Source organism: Gekko japonicus, unplaced genomic scaffold (assembly GCF_001447785.1).
Source record: "Gekko japonicus isolate JY-2015 unplaced genomic scaffold, Gekko_japonicus_V1.1 scaffold1022, whole genome shotgun sequence".
In the NCBI taxonomy this organism is placed as follows: Eukaryota; Metazoa; Chordata; class Lepidosauria; order Squamata; family Gekkonidae; genus Gekko; species Gekko japonicus.
Window position 1 is genome coordinate 656084 of NW_015177040.1, and position 5792 is coordinate 661875.

A 5792-nucleotide genomic window follows, 5' to 3' on the forward strand; every position below is an offset into this window, starting at 1 on the left:
TGACCACTATTTCTCCAGGTAGGCTATTTTTTAAATGTAATTGGAGTATGCCCTATAGGCTACCTCCATTTCATTTACAAGTTCATCCACTGTTAAGCCTACTACTGGGGCGATAATTTCACTAAGCACCTTCTTCAAGTCTTCTCGATCTGTTTCAGGAACCCCCTGAAACCTGAGAACCATGTTAGCTTTTTCCATCTGTAGCTGTAAAACTCGGTTCTCTTGGCAATTCTGCTTCATTTCCACCTCTCCCATCCTTTTCTTCAACTTCTTGCTTGTGGTGTCTATCTCTTTAATTTTATTGTTTGCCTGCTCCACTTTTTTCTCTGTTTCATTCAGCTGGAGCTGCTGTGCTGCAAAGTTTTTATTCATCACAGTCAATAGCTGGTTAATACCATCGAGTTGTTCCATCACCGGCTTGAGCATATCCACCAGGAGTTTGAGGACATCTGCTCCCTCTTCCAGTCTTGGACTCTGACTGCCCGGTTTCATTTTAAACTTTCTCTGCTGGGCCGCCATCTTTCCTGTTTTGTTTACAGTTTCTACCGCTCCCACATAACTTGGAAAACTCACCAAAAGACTTCACAATTCAGATAAGTCTCTCAAAACACTTTCGATTTACTTCCTCCCCTCTCCCCCTTTGTGTCCGTTAACAGCTCATTCGCAAAAGAGGCATCCCTCTTTGCAATCTCTGTTTCCAATCACAGGGGGGGGGGATCGCTTTTCAAACTACTCCGTTTTATTTAGAACTCACATTCATTGTCGGCCAGTTTATCTGACCATGCTCGGTTTTACACCATTCCGCTCAATCTCCTGTGCTTGTCCCGGTCAATCCAGCTTGTGCCTGAAGGCCACTCAGCGACTGGACCTTCGGGGCGGAGGGGAGCCTCAATTCTCTGGCATTACACCATCAAAGAGGCTACCCCTCAAAAGCCCCCTGGCCTGGAGCCTATCGCAAAGGCTCCCCGGGGGTGTCACTTGAGGTGGCACCCCTCCAGGCTGATGGTGTGCGATTCACCCTCCTCCGTTGTGAGGAGAGCGTCCGCCATCGCTGTTCCATTAACCGGAAGTCCGAGGATGCATTGTCTTGAGCTGCATTATCAGTTGCAGTTTCTAGTCTCCCTTTTAAATTCCTTTGTAAGAGAACTGCTACTCCTAGTTCAGCAATTGAATGTCCTGAAAGGTTAAAATGTTCCCCCACTGGTTTTTGAATGTTGTCGTTTCTAATGTCAGACAAATCCATTTATTCTTTGTTGTAGAGACTGGCCTGTTTGTCTGTCTGTCTGCCCAGGGCTGGTTCTGGGTTTTGAAGAGCCCTGGGCAGAGAGTTCCTGGGGCCCCTATCCCTTCTTCTCCCCACCACCAGGCCCCCATGCCCTCCTTCCCTCCCTCCCTCCAACCCACATGCTTCTCACCTGCTTGTGTGTCCTTCCCCTGCCTACTTGTGAGCTCTCCCACTGTCCATGCTCACTGCTGCCCACAGCCTTTCCCCCAGTGCCTCTTGGTAGTACATGTCACTGGAAGCACATTGGAGAGTTATCAAATAAGTGGGTGGGTCATCCTCAGTGGGCCCTGCCAAAGGCTCTGGGCCCTGGCAGCTGACCCACCTCAGGATATGCTGATGCCATCCATCCATCCATCATTGTCATTTTTATTATTATCTCACCTATTGAACTCAGAATGAAAAGCTGATTTGATGAGCCCGCTTCATGTCCCCACAATCTCCCTCCTTCCTCCTCTTGGAGAATGTCCAGGAAATTGGCTGCACTGACCTTTTCCTCGGCTTCTCTGACCTGTTTGGAAGATTGCGCTGAAACTTACCACACATTGTGTGTTTTTGAGAATCAGCGTCTGCTGAAGTGCCTTGAGACCTTTGGATTAAAGGCACTTCAGAAGTGCAAAGGAACTTTATTAATTAACATATTAAATTAATTTGAGAAGGAGGATAGAGAAAAAGAGATCAAAAGCAAAGGCTCAATTTTGATCTCCCCCTTTGGGGGTTTTCTGAGACTTGTAAACAGAATGTAGGGTCATTCCACAGGAGTCTCGGTCTCTCTATTTCCTGTTAGATGATGCTGTTATTGTCCAAGCAGAAGGTGAATTTTTTTTTGGGGGGGGGAAGGAAAAAGGGAGGGGTCTTTTTCTTTTTTTTGCTTTTATGTTCAAGCACATCCAAGGGGGACAATTGGTTTCCTTTCCTTTTCTTTTTTGTCTCCAATGTCTCTGAAGCTTTCTGTTTGTGCTGCGTGATTGGGGTATTGCCAGAAAGATACTTCCATTCCAGGGTCTTTGATGTTAGGCTGGTAAAACATGTTTGAAAGGTATTGTGCAGGTGATAAAGCCTGCCACTGGCAGCATGCTGGGTTGTCACATGGCTGTGCATGTTGCTCACCCAAGGGCAATAGCGATTAATCCACAAATGACGCATGTTTTTTTTTCCTGGCCAGTTGTTTGCAGTAGGGTACAACTGAGGTACATATGCTCCTGTGAGATAGAAAATGAGTGAGCCCGCCAGGACCCAAGATGGCGGTTTGCATTGCTGTGATCGCCAAGGAGAATTACCCTCTGTACATTAAGAGCACCCCAACGGAAAATGAACTCAAGTTCCACTACACGGTGCACACTTCCCTCGACGACATGGATGAGAAGATCTCAGCAATGGGGAAGGCTCTTGTGGATCAGAGAGAGCTCTACCTGGGGTTGCTGTACCCAACAGAAGACTACAAAGTATATGGCTATGTGACAAACTCCAAAGTGAAGTTTATTATGGTGGTGGATTCTTCCAACATGGCTCTCCAAGGCAATGAAATCTGGAATATGTTCAGAAAGCTGCATAATTCTTACACAGATGTCATCTGCAACCCCTTTTATATCCCTGGAGACCAAATCCAGTCCAGGGCCTTTGACAACATGGTGACGTCCATGATGGTGCAGGTTTGTTGAAGCTCTGGCACCTTCTCATCATACCTCTTCTACCCAAAAAGATCAGCCCTTGTACCATATTGTTTGGTGGCTGTGTGTTAACGTTCTGCTTTCTCAGTGCTTTTAAAAAAGCGAATCCATCCCTCCATCTCCGGGATTCTATAAAAAGGGAAATCTTTTATAGTAGCTGTTTGTACGTTTGGCTTAAGACCTCTGGTCAATGAAGTTAATAAATGAAATGAAAGGAAAAAGGGAAATCTCTGAGAATAAAATGTAGACATAGTTGCTAGTCTGGGTTTGAAAACCTGTAAAGGTTTCCTACCTGTTGGGTAATCATAATAGAAGGAAATAATGCTTCTAGATTCAGATGCAAAAGGGAACCTTATTGTTGATCCACATATGTCCTTCCATCACTCAGTGACTTGCATGTGTGAATGAGCTTTGTGATCTAACACCATCTACGGAACTTTCATATCACCTTGCATCACTTCAGCGCTGCCCCCCCCAGTACCCAGTTCACACAGTCAACTGCCACTCTTCAATTAGAGAGGAGGCAGTCAATGTGAAATGATGTATGTACACACCTAATGCAAACATGAGCATTCCAAAACACATCCACATGTTCTGCTTTTGTTTCCCTGGTAGAACTAAACATGTGTGTGTGTAAAAAATACTAAGAGGATTCAGGCAGCATTGAGACTACAAAACCCATGATGCAGTGTGAATGTTAATGGAACATACATGAATGGTAACACCTGTAGCTTCATCCAGGTGGTCAGCTGTGTTGGTCTAAAGCATTAGAACAAATTTAGAGTCCAGTGGCACCTTTAAGGCCAACAAAGTTTTATTCGAGGTATGAACTTTCGTGTGCACGCTTAAAAAAAGTGTGTGCACACACAAAAGCTCATACCTCGAATAAAACCTGTAGCTACAAACGAGCAACCATGTACATCTAAATTACAGCAAGGGAGAAATAAACCTGGCCAAACTCTATAGGGTAGATAATTTTCTACTGAAATAACATTTAGTTTTATATAGAGTTCTCTTAATCACTATGATACCCAGTAACATAAGAGCAGCCCTGTTGAATCAGACCAATGGTCCATTTAGCCCAGCATTCTGTTTCACAAAATGGCAAACTGGATGCCCTCAGATGGCCTACAAAGCAGGTCATATGGTCTCCTATTGTTGCCCCCTAGCAGTGTTATCCAGCCCACATATTACTGCCCTTGAACGTGAAGGTTCCATTTAGTAATCATAAATTCTCATAGATTGCTCTGGCCCAGACTGTAAAATAGGAATTCTTCTTCAAGATTTCCACATCCTGATAATAGCTAACTCACATCATAGCATCCTTGCCAGTCAGCTAGGAATTCAGAGGATGATACAGCTGTCACTGCCAGCAAAATGTTCTGGGAGATTTGCACCTCTGCCCTTTATCTGCTGTACAGATGGGAACAGAGGGTTACTGTATCATACCGTGGCCTGGGGAAACAAGCTTCTGGTTTCTCCTATCACCTACGAATATTGGTCTTTGATTTAGTGGGTCCTGTACTGTGACCAATGCTCCCTCTAAGCTTTGGAGTCTTGTGAGCAAACATTCTACAAATTTAAGTTGTGAGTGAGCGATTTGGCTAACTGTATAAATTAGTTTGCTCTGGAGCCATCCTTCCTGAGGTAAGACAAAAATGTGTGAGCCAGAGGCTAAAAAACTGTGAACTAGCTCACACTAACTCAGCTTAGAGGGAACATTGACTGTGACTGAATGTTAACATGCTCTCCTTGACCTGTTCTTGGCCGCCTCCAGCTTCCACGGTTCGCATCATCACTTGCACATTGATTTGACACTTTAGCAAGAATGGATTTAAATGGCAGGACTAATGTTTGTTTGGCATGCCTGATGGCTGTGTCAGCATGCCTTGTGCCAAAGGATGGACCGGAAGTGGTTAAGAAGAGGAGACTGGATTTATAACCCACTCTTCACTGCCCAAAGGAGTCTCAGAGCAGTTTACAATCTCCTTTTCCTCCCCACAACAGACACCTTGTGAGGTAGGTGGAGCTAAGAGAGCTCTTTCAAGAACTGCCCTTGAGAGAACAGCTCTGAAAGAACTTGTAAATGACCCAAGGTCACCCAGCTGGCTGCATGTGGAGGAATGGGGAATCAAACCCGATTCTCCCAGATTAGAGTCCATGCTCTGAACCACTACACCAAACTGGCTCTTCAGACGAAAGTTGCTCTTCAGACAGAGAGGAAAGGCCATGTCATTTATCAAATATCTATACCACTTCTGTAAAAAAAAAATAATCACATTTGTATATGCTTCTTCCTTCCTTGTTCCTTGAAAAAAAATCTTTAGAACACCCTCTAAGGTAGGTTGAGCTGGGAAATAATACCTGGTCCAAGGCATGAGGGGTGAGTAGGGATTTGAATTTAGGTAGGTCTCTCCAGTTCAGTGTCGTCTTGTCCATTCCCGCGCCTCTTTAGCTCTAGTTTTAAGGGCTGTTAAAAGAATTCCAATGCCATTAGCAAATGTTGCCAGGATAAATGTTGCTGCCATAGAGTTTTTGCCCAGTGTGAAAGAAGTGACATTTGGAGGCGCTAACAGTGCTTATGAAAATTTTAGAAGTCCCGACCGTCTTCACACTTTTTTGAAAAGACTTTCAAGTGTAAATATTTTTCTATCTCTCTATGGAAAGCTGAGCACTCAGAAGTTCCTGAAACAACTCCGGTTTTAAAAATAAACAAGGAAGAGATGCCAAATCTGGATTGGGAAATTCCTAGAGATTTTGGGGTGGAGCCTGGAAAGGGTGGGGTTTGGGGAAGAGGAGGGAGCTCAGGATATGCGGTTCCTTAGTGTCTGCCATCTGGC

General features: G+C 44.6%; 1 protein-coding gene across 1 annotated transcript; it reads left to right on the top strand.

Annotated features, from left to right (window-relative positions):
* Positions 1-2523: 2523 nt before the first annotated feature.
* LOC107124544 (trafficking protein particle complex subunit 2-like protein) lies at positions 2524-2943 on the top strand. Its single transcript, XM_015428031.1, has one exon. It carries the CDS (start codon positions 2524-2526, stop codon positions 2941-2943), a length of 420 nt encoding a protein of 139 aa, XP_015283517.1.
* Positions 2944-5792: the final 2849 nt, after the last annotated feature.